The sequence below is a fragment of the Apteryx mantelli genome, chromosome 17 (genome assembly GCF_036417845.1).
Source record: "Apteryx mantelli isolate bAptMan1 chromosome 17, bAptMan1.hap1, whole genome shotgun sequence".
Taxonomy (NCBI): Eukaryota; Metazoa; Chordata; class Aves; order Apterygiformes; family Apterygidae; genus Apteryx; species Apteryx mantelli.
In genome coordinates this window covers 8,591,412-8,603,703 of record NC_089994.1, presented here as the reverse complement: position 1 = coordinate 8,603,703, position 12,292 = coordinate 8,591,412, and the positions used below count along the sequence as shown (strand labels likewise).

Below are 12,292 nucleotides of genomic sequence, written 5' to 3'. Positions count from 1 at the left end.
AACAGGGCTGTGAATAAGTTGAGCTGAAAGATTAAAGAAAACCCTCTCACACTCCAAAGATGCCTAAATTCATTATTAACACAAATTTGAGCAAGGATAAAGTTCCAGAATCTTTCACAGGAGAGCTCGCTCAGGAACTATCAAAAGCACTGGGCAAGCCAGCACAGGTAAGTCTGGATGCTTGAATATTTTCTCTGTTAATAGTCAGCTGGGTCTATGCTGTGAGCTAGTTTTCTGTGATATCCTATCTAAACTAATGCACCTAATGACTCACTAGTACTTAGAATCTTCTCCTTGTACAAACATGTCAGATACTTGGTTTTTGTAAGTTAGTTGTGTTGAGATCTTAAATCACTTAAAGTATTTGAAATAGCTTGGTAGATGATTGTATTTCATGTAGGCCTTTGTCAAGACAGTAGGTATATAAGTACATTAGTACCTCTCAAGAATTCAGCTGTCTGAAAAACAATCCTTGCTGTAGCTTACTTATCTGCTGAATACACATTCATTATCTCCCACCATGTTATCTGTAGCTTAGGAATTACAGCTGAAGAAGAGCTTATTTCAGATCTAGCAAAAATACCTTTGTACAAAGTCCTATTAGTCATGGTCAAAATACCAGAGTAAAAATTACCTGCTGGTTTCTTTACCAAACTGTAGGAGTTTTAACCTGCTAAAACCCATGACTGTATACTTCTAAAGTAAAGTGCTGAAATACCACTTTGAAACAACTATCATTCCCAAGGGTCTTGTAAGGGTTCTATTAATTAATCCTGAAAGGCCACTAGGAGCTGTATCGGTTGTTTACTGAAAGCTGTTGATGAACATGAAAAACAAGATAAAAAAAACTTCTCTACAGAGCTATAAGCTTTATAATGTAAATTATTTCTCAGTCACGATAGCAGCAATAACTTAGGTGAATCAGCTATTGATCATCAGTAGCCTGGTGAAGTGCCATTTCTATGTATTCACTAGTAAAGGAGCACTTCAAGAAAAAGTTTCTTATCCTACTTTGGGAATGATATTTTGATGCTGTAGAAAGAATGAAGATCTACTGAGGAGCCCTGAGAATCCTTTCTCTACCCACTGAGTTACCTGAAGTTCCTGAGTAGATCTTCCTTTGCTGTGGAAACAAAGCATCCTCAAATGACAGTTGCCCTAGACTACTTTAGATAGCAACAGAAGTCTCTGAACTCTTAGCAAATGCTTGATAACTGCTACAGGTGAAAGTGTCCTGAGGAGTGAAGAAGGGCAAAACCAGACCCAACCTTAAAAATCCAGTGGGATAACTGGGAGATACTAGAACAAACTTCTGAACCTTTTATAAATGGTAAGAGGAAAATAGCAATGAAACCACTGGCCTGGTTTTGTCAAAATCGGGAAAGCTTCAAACAGTCGCACAGGAGTCTGTTTTATACTCAGATCTAGCCAACATTTGGATTAATGACTTGGTCAATGGACTGAATATGCATATGACAATAACTTGTATGTACAGGGGGTAGGGTTAGAATTCAAGAAGATAACTGGAGATATCTTCTCAAGTCAGGAAGTTCTAATTCAGTAGCTGACACTTAAGGAAAAAATCAAACCGCACTAAAGACAAAGAATATTTCTTTAAAGAGCAAAGGATCTGGTGAGCTATTATGGATTACAACATGGATAAAAGTTAACACAATGCTTGGGAGTAGGAGGCTTTATCCCGTGCTGTGCAAAAGGTATAACAGGAGACCTCAGCAGAAGTACTCCAGCCATCCTCAGTCACTCTGCTTTAAGGAAGAGGTAGGCAGTTTAGAGATGCACCTAAGGAGAAAAACACTAGAGAAATTAACGTAACATGCAAGGCTCAAGAAATCTTTTCTCTAGTCTAGAAAAGAGAAGACTGAGAGGAGATACCCAGGAAGCTGTTATAGAGAGGCCAGGAATTTTTTTTCCCCTTCATCACTGGAGTGAGAAGCAGTCAGCTTATTTTAAAGCAGTATTTCAGTTAGATCTTGGAGGGAAGCTTTAAAAATTTCAGTTGCCTCCAGTCAGGTTCTGCATTACAGGCTTGTGCTATGGATACCAGCTTGGGGACAACAGTCACATCAGTATCACTTTCAGTGATGCAGTTCTCAATTATTTGCATTTACTACCGTGGAATAGCCCTGCCCATCCCTAGCTTCATAGTGTCACTTCACAGTAGTTTCTTCTCCTGGCCCCCATGCTCTCCTCACTAGGTTTTAAGTCTGCTCACTCTTCTCCTGTATGGGCAGAGGGGAAATCTCTTCTTTCTGGTTATTTGTGTTAAGCTATAAATTATATCATAACAGCCATGTAACCTCAGTAACATGCTGTGTCTTTCCTTAGGTTTAAGCAGAGCACCACCAGCTCATCTGCTGATGTAGTCAGCATTTCACAAACTGCTAAGGAAAGCTTTTTTTCCAAAGAAATGATATGCAAGACAATAGTATTAGATGGAAAACACCATGAGTTTGTGAAATATCAACAAAAAATAGCACAAAGAACAAGCCCCTTGCATAACGCCATCCCAGTGATATTCTTCATGAGTGCCCAAGACACTCTCTGAATGTCTGCTTGAAGGAAGGTAGTCAACTGGCATTAACTTCTTCTCTGCTTGAGACCAGTGGAGGCTCTAGCCAGCCAGATGTTTCTGAAGTAATGACCAGAGGTGGGATGGTTAATAGTACTGGCATTTCTTTGACCAATAAAAATTCTCAGTTTAGCACTCTGATTAGAACACTTCTACTTGTTGTACAGCTGAGAGTCAAAAAGATATCTTTACATGGCTGGATGTTCTCATCAAGCTGACCTGACACACAATTAAAAAGCTAACAGTTCTGTGAACAACAGACCTGAAGAGGCCTGGTTTTCCTGTGCTTCTTCCAGGCAGATTTTGTCTAATGAAGAGCCCTTCTTTCTCTGGGGACAGTAATAGAACTCTATGCAATCATCCCATTACATTATGTGTAGGAAATAAATATCTCTACCAAATTTGATTGAAGTTAGTTGGCTTTGAATATTCAGAAACATGTTTTAGGCTTGTATAAGCCTTGTCCCCACAGAAAACAGGCTAAACCATAAATAAAGTTGGTTTTGTTCTTTTGTTTTTTTTCTGCATATAAGAACTGTTTTATCTATGTGAAACAGTGATATGTCTTATACTTCTTCTAAAATCAAAGGTTTTATCAATCTAGCCAACAAGTACTTTCTGTTTGGGGAGGGGAGTGGGAAGGCTTGTCAGCTGGTGATTCTTGCCTCAACCCCTGAACAGGAAGCTAGAGGCCAGGGCTGGGATGCAGCTGGAACAGGTTTGTGCAGCAGTGTGGAAGGGATACATAATGGGACTTGGAATATACAGAGAACAACAAAGGGATTTTTTGGAGAGGACATGCAAGCTCTTCGTGACAAAGGAGGGAATGGGAAAGGGGGAGTCTCTTTTTTATAACACAAAGAGGGAAAGGATTAGAGTGGGTTGGAATGCAGAGTTTTCCTTTCACAGGAAAGGGTACCATTTGGAAAAATCCAATGTGTGTGGGTTTTTTCTTTTAATCAAACAGCTTTTTGTACTGGAAAAACTGTTTCAACAAACTTTCAAACTGCTCTAAGGAGAAAAGAGTGGTGACTAACACTTCAGCTTGATAGAAAGTTTTTTTTTTTAATAATAACTTGCTTCTGGAGTAGGCGTTTAAAGGCCTACATTTGTGCTGAAAACTTGTATACCTACATTTGACCTAAAGCTAGCTGAGAGCACAAGGCGTCCAGCCAGAGAACAGGGCTGAGCAAGTGGTACCTCAGCAGGATCTTCATTCATCCTCTATTGCTGCAGTCAGATGCACCCTGCACCCAAACAAGCTGTAAATGATGGCCAAGGTTAATTACCCAGACAACTCCTGGTACTCAGGCTAGCTTATTTTAGCAAGAGGGTTAACAGCTGCTGAGTTCTAATGATGCGCTGCTAATAAACGTGGGTAAGAACAGAAGCCAGATGAATGCCAAAGGAACTGATCCCTGTATTCCCCTGTGTGTGGATCTGACACTATGTATTAGTAGCAGGGAAAACTGCAGGCTGTTCATTAATATTAACAGAGATACATTCTTCTATTTTTTCCTGACATCAAGGACAAAAGCAGGATTAGGCTGTATTTTGTTTAATGAGAGGGATGTTGATCTAGACCTCAGCTGTGTCAGCTCACATTTACCTCAGCAGGGAAGACTGCAGCCGGAACCAGTGAGGTGCAAAATCTCTGGAATGCAGGGTGGGAGCTGTGTGATTGCAAACAGCTGCTGGCACTTGCTCTTCCCACAGAGCCAGGGAGCCCTATGGCTTGGAGAAGGTCCTCAGTGTACTGCAGGACAGCAAGCTCTGGGAGCACTTGAGATCACTATCCAAAATACTTATTCAGTGAAGAAAAGAATACTGCAGGGATCCTCCTTCCAGCAGTGTACCTGGGCAGGGCATTCAGGCTCCCCCCCCTTTTTTTTAAACTGCAGCCTGCTAGCTTACACACAGTGCTTAGTCTTTGCTGGAAGATCAGCAATATTTGGAAAGCAGTAAGCATTTACTTCCCTCTGGAGCAGATTTCTATGTATGCTTCCTGCCCTACTTGGAAAGTTTCAGCAGGGTCTACTTAAATATAGAACTCAAGACTGTGCATCAGTTTTTGTCCTAGGCTTAATGCATGTTTGGGGTACAAAAGAGAGTATCTGCTGCCCACCAGCCAGAGATATTCACTCAAGCCTAGAGAAGGGCAGACCAGCACACAAGGTGCAGTGGTTTCCCCCACAACTGTCCTTACCCAGCCAGAACTGTTAGGAACTGAGCCTCCCAAGCTTAAGTAGCATGATGTCTTTGTACCAGCCCTTAACACAGCCATGAATTTCACTTTGAGTGAACTGCAAATCTATACAGGTAGGTGCCAACACACGAAAGCCTTGGACATCCCAAGCAAGGTATGGAGGAAAAAAATCCAAGGAGATGGCAGCAGGCAGGGAAGGATTCGTGCTGCAGGGCTGCTTAGTAAGAACAAGAGTGAAACAAGCCATTCACTTGCATTTTAGTAAGTGGTAAAAAGCACCCCTAAGTGCATGGGACTGTACTTTGTTAGTACTTTTATTTAGAACAGCCATTCCACAACAGAAGAGAGCTGTGATAGCAGTGCCCATCCCCAAATGGAATACTGTGGAAATGTCTGTGGTGGTGTGTTTTAACTTCTCATCTCAGTGGCTTGAAGGAAAATGTTCAGGAGGTCTGGGAATGCAATGAAGTACATACAGGAGAGAATTTCAAAAGCATAAATGATCAGTATATACCTATTCTCACTGCGGTTCTGGGACTTTCAAAAACTTTTTTTAGCATGACAACTGAAGATAAATTTTTCTTCTTTCTTCCAACAGTATATAGCAATACAGATCTCTCCTGATCAGCTGATGTCATTTGGAGGCTCCACAGAGCCCTGTGCTATGTGCTTTCTCTACAGCATTGGCAAGATAGGAGATGAGGAGAACAAGGTCTATTCCAAGTTGCTATGTGACCTGATGAACAAACAGCTGAAAATACCAGCTGACAGGTAAACTCATGCAGCAATTTGTCTGACATGGCTTTCAAAAGATGTTGAAGCTATTAATGCCAAACCTGTCCTTTAGTGGTGTTCTATTACCAATCTGCTTGAAGATGCTAAATGCCAAGTCAACAGAGTAATTCTCAAATTAAAAAGAAGAAAGGAATAATTGCATTAGTTTCAATGCTGAAAAGCTGTAGAACCTTTATCTTGGTTATAATGATGAAGGATTCAGGCACTCTGTGTACCACAGATCTTGTACATACACAGGTAATGTGCAAGTCCAGGTACAGACACAATAATTTGACTTTATTAAATCGATAATGTGAGCTACACATATCAACACTTTCACACTGCCTCTTGGGTGCGGGGGGAGGTTTACTACGAAACTTCCACTTAAATAGGAGCATTTCTATTGCACGTTTCTGAACGTATGCCAATCTGTACCAGAAGTGACTTTGTCACTTTAGTTAAAATACAGGATCCTGAGATCTTAAAACAAGAGGGAGGAGAAGAATGCTAAGAACTCCAGAACACAAGTAGACAAGGTATTAAAGGTGGGGAGGGGAATGAAACACTGGCAAACACCTGCCAGAATTTGCAAAAGGAAACCTGTAACTCACTGAGACACAGTGCAGTCCAGGGAAGCATAATGTTCTGGGGGATGGTCTACAGCATAACTGAGTTCTGCAGCAGGAACCCTGGCAAGGCTGCAGCACTCTGCTCTCAGCAGAGTGCAGCTAATGGTGTCTGTCTTCCCTTTCAGAATCTATGTCAGCTTCTTTGAGATCAGTGCTGGCAATGTAGGCTGGAACAACACCACCTTTGCTTGAGGTGCCCTCAGGTGGTAGCAGCTTATTTCTGAACCTTCACCGTGGTTTTGAACACTGAAGTTCTAGTCACATTATCTGCATCTGGTACAGATGTAAGAGCTAGTGGTGCCTTAGTGGTTGCTACCCACTGCTGCTTTAATGTTCTGTCTGCTGCCTAAATAAAAGTAAAAATTCAGCAGAAGCCTTATGATTGAGACCCTCTTGTTGTTCCGTAAAGGCCTGTGGTTGGGATGGGAAGGCGCTTTCTCAAAATACTCTTAACAGATTTTCTTTTTTTTTTTTTATGGTTTAGTCTTCTGTGTGAAGATTAATGCTCCATTTAGCTATGCCTTTTCCCTGTTCATGCTGGGCAGCCTGGTCAAGTTTAAACAGAACTATCTTGATCTGATTTTAGAGTATATTTTAAACCTAATTCAATAATGTGATTACCAGATATGGTGTATGGGGCCTTCCTTCAAAAGAGGAAAGACAGGATTGCCCTTTAAATAAAAGAGCAGGATTGCAGTGCAGATTCTCCCTAGATCTAACCCTAGAGTGTCCCTGGACACTTAGCTGCTTAGCAGAAAAACGTCACTTCTACTGAAAGAGTCTGCCAGGGCTCAGAGTAGCGACAGAGTAAGTGGAAAAACCCACTGTTTTGCCCTCCCCTTTTCATCCATTGAACAACTTGCAGTGACAATGAACATTGGAGCACAGCTCAAAATGAGGGATGGGTGCAGTGAGCTGTTCTCAGAGGTTAAAGTGATGAATTAATTATGAAAGGAAGATTTCCATATAAACATGTATCATTAGAGCCCTGGGTCATATAAGATCATTTGTCTCTAAAGTAAAAAAAGATTAAATACAGATCTGTTTCCTGCATCTCTGAAAATTAGGCATATCATAAACCCAATCTTGCCCCTATTCTGAGCTCTATTGTAAACATTCCTATTTTGTTGCAATCACATCTTTGGTTTGCAGCCAGTGTCTAAATACCAAGCCTGCATCTCAACCTGCAAAAACACTTGTTGGGATAACAGCTGAAAGCTGTTTTTGTGACTCAAAGCAGCACAAAGTAATGCTAATTAGGTTATAAGTCACAGAATCAATCTTATTAAATATTGTTCACTCCCATTTAAAGACTTGCAGAGTTGTGTCCACTGAGGAAGGAAGGTATGACACAAGGTAGGTATTCTTTTGGCAGAATCACCCATGAAGAATGGCTACAAAGCCCCTAAACACAGCAGGATCTCACCAGGAGGAAGCATTTCCCTAGAGCAGAAAGCAGCCTGCCTTCTTAACAGAGCCATCACTCAAAGCCTTCTACCTGTGTTTCATCTTGGACCCACATTATCTGTATTTCTTTGACATTCTCCTGGCTCTTCCTTCCTTATCCAGTTGCTCTCTGCTCTTTGACCAGGATATGCTCAGGTAAGTAAAACTGCAACCAATTAGTGCCCCAGCCTTGCTATTTGCAATCAGTCTCCAGGAAAGTCTTCAGCCTACCCTGAACCTCTTCTGAAGCCTTTCTATGACAGATACCTTCAGAGTTATTCTCAGACTTATTCTCAGAGCATCCAAACCTTGAAATGTATGTGTTCCTAAGGTACCCTAGGGCACAAGTGCAATTAAGATTTCCTATAGATGCTAACAGTCCTGCCTTATGCTTGCTAACAGGATACGTAAAAGCTCTATCTGCTTTTGGCTTTCACACAACATTAGAGTGCAGGTTGTGAGGCATTTCTGTAAAACATCTGAACTTTTAGCTACTTTCTGTCTTAGACATGTTCCTTTGTTCCTGTTTTAATTGCAACCAATTGTGCTCTAAAGCAGATGTGCATCCAGAAAATATTACAAATGTGGCATGTGAGTGTGCAGCAACCACTCCACAGAAGGGTGCACACATGCACACCTGTACTTGGTTAATCTGTAAAAATGTATCTATGGAAGCCATGAAAATATATTCACTGCTTCTCCCTTAGTCTAAGGGGCTAAGAGCAAGAAATTGCAGATGTTTCCACTGTGTGAACAGCACAGCTAGGGTCCACCAGTCTGGGACTGGCAAACCATGGAGCAAATACACCAGTGGTCCCATTGCACTCCAGCATTTCCCCCTGTGCTGCCTGAATTCCCACACCACCCCCATGTAACAAACCTAGGAGGCAGAAAGGAGAAAGGTGGGAGGAAGAAGTGACTATGCAATGGCAGGGGGCTGAGGACATCAGAAGAAGGAAACATTTTCAGTTCTTAATGGCACTGTTAATCACTAAGAAAATAAGTGTTTCACTCCTGACAATTCTCACTGTTATAGCCTGTGCCACTCTGAACCATTGCCATATGCTACCATCCTCTTCTTTTGTTCAGGAGTATGTGTTTTCAAGTTTTCTAGCAGCAGTGCAATATTGAGACTTTGCTAAAATTACCTTGTGCTTGATTCATGTGTCTGAAAATGTCTGTGTGGAGACAGCTCTGGGCCTGATTCTCTTTTGCCTTCCTGTGAGTCATTTCAAGCAGTGCAGCACAGAAAGCTGCTGCTGTAGTCATGGCAGTGTAAGAGGCAGAGGGGGGAGTCATGCCCTCTGCAGCCTACGTGCATCAGATCACACAACCCAGCAGAAGGCTCATCTCTCAAGCTGCCTTTCACTTCTGAACAGACTCACACTATTTCATCTCTTAGCAAAAAAAGATCACCTCTGCTTTTTTTTCCAGTAAAAAAGCACAATATGAAAACCAGGGCACTGAGGAGAAATAGATCACTTTCAATTTCATTGAAAAGCACTATAGAGTAATTAAAGTGCCAGCAAGTCAGGCAAATTTCCGCTTATGTGGCAAAGCCATGCACACTGTTAAAACAAAATGCACAAATGCGTCCTTATTTTGCAAAAGGAAAAATTTCCCTTCCGAGCCAGGGACTGTTTCCCTTTTTGGTCCTGATCCTGCAAGAGTCCGTGGGAGCGCCTACCGGGTAATACCACGTGCGCACGTGCCAGGTGGAGCGGCTTATGTATGAACTGCCCAGCGCAGCAAGGACTCAATTCCAGTGAGGAGCCTATAACGTCGCCAAAAAAATGCTCAACAGCAGTAACAAAGCAAACGAATAAAGGCGGAGAGGGGGGAAGAGTCCTGGCTAGGGCTCGCGCGCGGGTGGAAACTGCAAGGCCCGGTAAGGGTGGCAGCTTTGCTGGGGAGGCGGCCACCCCCCCGTCTCCCTGCCGGGGCGCGGCCCCTTTAAGGCCGGCCCCACGCGCTGAAAGGCGCCCGCCGCCGCCGCCGCCCCGCTCCGCTCCACTGCGCCGCCGCCGGTCCCGCCGCCCCTCGCCGCCGCCGCCGCCGCAGCAGCAGCAGCACCCGCCGCCCCTCGCCGCCGCCACCATGCCTATGTTCGCCATCCACACCAACGTCTGCAGGGACGCCGTGCCCGAGAGCCTGCTGGGCGAGCTCACCCAGCAGCTGGCCAAGGCCACGGGCAAGCCCGCGCAGGTGAGGGCGGGCGGCGGGGCCGGCGGGCCGGGGCCGCCGCCGGGCCGGGGCCGCCGCCGGGCGCGGGGCGGGCTGGGCTGGGCGCCCCGCGGGAGCGCGGCGCGCACGTGCGCGGCGGCGGCGCCGAGGGCCCTCCCCGGGCGCCCCGCGGGGGCCGGCGTCCTCCGCTCCCCCGCAGCGGGGCCGCGGCAGCGCCGGCCGCGGGACTGCGCGGGGCGCTGCCCCCTCCTCTCGCCGTGCTGCAGCCCTGCCCCCGCCCGCCATCCCACGGCCGCGCAGCCCGGCGAGGCCGGTCGTGTACTAATCGCCTTGTCTAGTAGCCTGACTTACAAAAAGCTCAGCTGCTAAAATAGCTAAAACGCCAGAGCTTTGTCTACGCTTGTGGGCTTTTAGCCGTGCAGTTGCGCCCGCACGATATCTGAGGGAAGGGACTAGTAGCCGCAAAGCCATTGAGTCACTGGCAAAGCAAAGTAACAGATATCTGAGCTCTCTCCGGGCTGCCTCCTCCCTCCAAGCTGCTCTACCTTATCCTGGGCTCACATACGCCAGCTCCCTGGCCAGATTGCTGCTGCCTAAGAAATCAAAGACAGATATGGCTGAATTTTAGATAGGTTTCAGACAGACCCAGTAGCTAAATCAGGGCTACTTGAGGGGGTGGATCCTGGGGTGTAAATATGGTTTTAAGGCCACGTTCTCCAGCTGCATGGTCATTGCCCCATGCAATACCAGCACTGTGGCAAGCAGGAGTACCTGTGCTGCTTGTAGCTTCATGCAAACACAACCTTCGTTCCTAAGGCCCAGAGCCAGGCTCCGGGGGGATGCCTGCAGGATGCGCTGCCACGTGGGCAGCACTGACTGCAGCTCTCGCCATGGCTTTGCACCAGGCGGCTATGGGCATGTGCAGTTAGCCTTTACGATCTAGCTATTCTCAGCAGTTACGCTGCTTCGGAGTGTCAGGGAAGGAGATGGGGTGGTGCCTTGCTAACTGCCTGGCCTCAGTCCTGTGCTACTGGGATGGTACTCAAGTGTGCAGTGCATAACACTGTTATAGTACCTAAAGCAAATACACATCAAAGAAGGAAGTGAGTTGTCCTCTAACTCTTTGTTCCCTTGTCACAGTATATAGCCGTGCACATCATACCTGATCAAATGATGTCCTTCGGGGGCTCCACTGATCCCTGCGCTCTGTGCAGTCTTTACAGCATTGGCAAAATAGGAGGGCAGCAAAACAAGACTTATACCAAGCTCCTGTGTGATCTGATCTCCAAGCACTTGCATGTATCTGCAGACAGGTAAGGCTGGAAAGTGATGCTAACCTTGTTTATCTGTCTCTCTGAAACTGCTTTGAAAACTTCACTTAAAAAGAATAAAAAGCCCACATGAGTCTGTGTTTGAAAAATGCACAGTGATCATGTATTTTTTTCATGTCCAGTTAAGAGTCTGCCTACATCTTTCCCTTGAGAGTTCTCTTAATGGCTTCCTGATATTGAAGTAGGGAGAAATATCGGAACACTGACAAGTGATAGAGCATGTTTTTTGCCTTTGAGGTATGATGTCTTGTCTTCTCATGATGGGAGACTAAAAGCGGAAGGGAGGAGTGGTAACAGGCTGGAGCTGAAAGACAAAGAAACCAGAAACTAGCTAGCAGCTTGTGAACAGCTCCTTCACTGACTGGCAGAGCCATAGGCGAGCATCTGCATGCTGTGGTGAAGGACAGGAAGAACCTGCTACCACTTATATTCTGGGATTGGACGGAAGAACTGCAGAGCCAGCCCTGAGGGCCTGCTTGACATTTATGAGAAACTGCTCATCTGTTTGACACTTGTGAAAGACTGCAGCACTGTGAAACCAAAGGTTTTGATCTCCTGAAATTCGTGACTACTCCTAACCAACAGCTCTGGTGTCTGAATAGCCCCTGACTGAAGAAGAAAGTTTCTATTTCAAAAACATAAAGTGCAGTTTCAGGCACTCCAAAGAATCTTGACTGTTAGAGGCTCTGTCAGAAAAGTTTGCTAGATTTCACCAAAAATACTAGCCAAAATAAAAGCTTGAAGTTGCTTCTTCTGGGGAACAGGAAGCATTGTCCCTCACCCCAATTATCTTATCCCAATGACTATTTAAAGTAAATGGTTTAATAATTTCACTGTTTCTTGTATTCCTATGCCTCTTCTGCAGGGTGTACATCAACTACTTTGACATGAACGCTGCCAATGTGGGCTGGAATGGTTCCACCTTTGCGTAGAGCTCTCTCATCTGACCAAAGAGGATATTCCTGGACCTGCCCTTCTCCTGCCAGTTAGCAGAGACTTCCGCACAAATGGCCCTGTGTGCATTTTGTGCACTCTCACAGATTGATGGATCCTTGCTAGTGTGTTCACATATTGCTGCTTCAACATTCCTCTGTTTTCTCTATGTAGAAAACAAATAAAGATTTAGAAGGAA

At 44.8% G+C, this 12,292-nt stretch overlaps 2 protein-coding genes across 2 annotated transcripts; both read left to right on the top strand.

Moving 5' to 3' along the window:
- LOC106486297 (macrophage migration inhibitory factor-like) lies at positions 1-6,564 on the top strand. Its single transcript, XM_013944859.2, has 3 exons — positions 1-167; positions 5,395-5,567; positions 6,325-6,564. Exons 1-3 carry the CDS (start codon positions 60-62, stop codon positions 6,389-6,391), a joined length of 348 nt encoding a protein of 115 aa, XP_013800313.1. The 5' UTR covers positions 1-59; the 3' UTR covers positions 6,392-6,564.
- Positions 6,565-9,652: 3,088 nt separating this feature from the next.
- LOC106486278 (macrophage migration inhibitory factor) lies at positions 9,653-12,292 on the top strand. Its single transcript, XM_067306888.1, has 3 exons — positions 9,653-9,850; positions 10,970-11,142; positions 12,026-12,292. The coding sequence occupies exons 1-3, from the start codon at positions 9,743-9,745 to the stop codon at positions 12,090-12,092; spliced, it is 348 nt and encodes a 115-aa protein (XP_067162989.1). The 5' UTR covers positions 9,653-9,742; the 3' UTR covers positions 12,093-12,292.